The sequence below is a fragment of the Olea europaea genome, chromosome 6 (assembly GCF_002742605.1).
Source record: "Olea europaea var. sylvestris chromosome 6, O_europaea_v1, whole genome shotgun sequence".
NCBI classification, from domain to species: Eukaryota; Viridiplantae; Streptophyta; class Magnoliopsida; order Lamiales; family Oleaceae; genus Olea; species Olea europaea.
The window spans coordinates 10,700,811-10,701,972 of NC_036242.1; the positions used below are offsets into that span (position 1 = coordinate 10,700,811).

General features: G+C 54.3%; 1 protein-coding gene across 1 annotated transcript in view; it reads right to left on the reverse strand.

Moving 5' to 3' along the window:
- Positions 1–674: 674 nt before the first annotated feature.
- The window catches only part of LOC111395145, a 3,552-nt gene continuing 3,064 nt past the window's right edge, over positions 675–1,162 (reverse strand). The window contains exons 8-9 of the mRNA XM_023021155.1: positions 847–905; positions 675–733 (exon numbers count right to left, since the gene is read on the reverse strand). Coding sequence (XP_022876923.1) covers positions 675–733; positions 847–905 — 118 coding nt within the window. The remainder of the gene's footprint in view (positions 734–846; positions 906–1,162) is intronic.

Sequence of the window (1,162 nt, forward strand, 5' to 3'; positions counted from 1 at the left end):
AGGGAGGCATGTGCTGGAGCCTCGGAGTTCAAGCGAGGTGGCCCAGTGGTGGGTCCCGAGCCTCTCCTCCGAGGTTACGACGCATCCCAGACATGGTGGATGGTGCAGCCATGTTGAGGCTTCCCCCCTTGGCGTTCAGCAAGGCCAAAAAGGGAGGCATGTGCTAGAGCCTCGGAGTTCAAGTGAGGTGGCCCAGTAGTGGGTCCCGAGCCTCTTCTCCGAGGTTACGACGCATCCCAGACATGGTGGATTGTGCAGCCATGTTGAGGCTTCTCCCCTTGGCGTTCAGCAAGGCCAAAAAGGAAGGCATGTGCTAGAGCCTCGGAGTTCGAGCGAGGTGGCCCAGTAGTGGGTCCCGAGCCTCTCCTCCGAGGTTACGACGCATCCCAGACATGGTGGATTGTGCAGCCATGTTGAGGCTTCTCCCCTTGGTGTTCAGCAAGGCCAAAAAGGGAAACATGTGCTAGAGCCTCGGAGTTCAAGCGAGGTGGCCCAGTAGTGGGTCCCGAGCCTCTCCTCCGAGGTTACGACGCATCCCAGACATGGTGGATTGTGCAGCCATGTTGAGGCTTCTCCCCTTAGCGTTCAGCAAGGCCAAAAAGGGAGGCATGTGCTAGAGCCTCGGTAAGGCTGGGAAATATTACAACGTAGTATGACGATTTAATCAACGCATTTTATTGAGCCATAGCAATATTACAAAGGCTAGGAAAGTCATCCAGCATGATACAATTCACTGATAAAAGATTCTGAGGTGTTCAATGTTCCATGGACGGGGTTGTACCTTGCCGTCCATGTCTTCAATCCAGTAGGTTTCAGGTCGGATTTCTTCTCTGATCTTGTATGGACCTTCCCAGTTCGGTCCCAGGGAGCCGGAACCGGGTTCTTTTGAAGATGGAAAGACCCTCCTGAGCACGAGATCGTTGATTCAAAAAGACCTCTTCTTGACTTTGGAGTTGAAGTACCTTGTCATCTTCCTTTGGTAGGTGCCTAGCCTCAGCTAGGAGTCGTCCCTCCTCTCCTCAATGAAATCGAGGTCTAGCCTCCGGAGCTCGTCGTTGGTCACTTCACTAAAGTGCAGACGCCATGGAGATGGGAGTCCAACCTCCACGGGGCTCATCGCCTCAGTCCCAAAAGCCATGAGGAAAGGGGTCTCCCCGGTTGG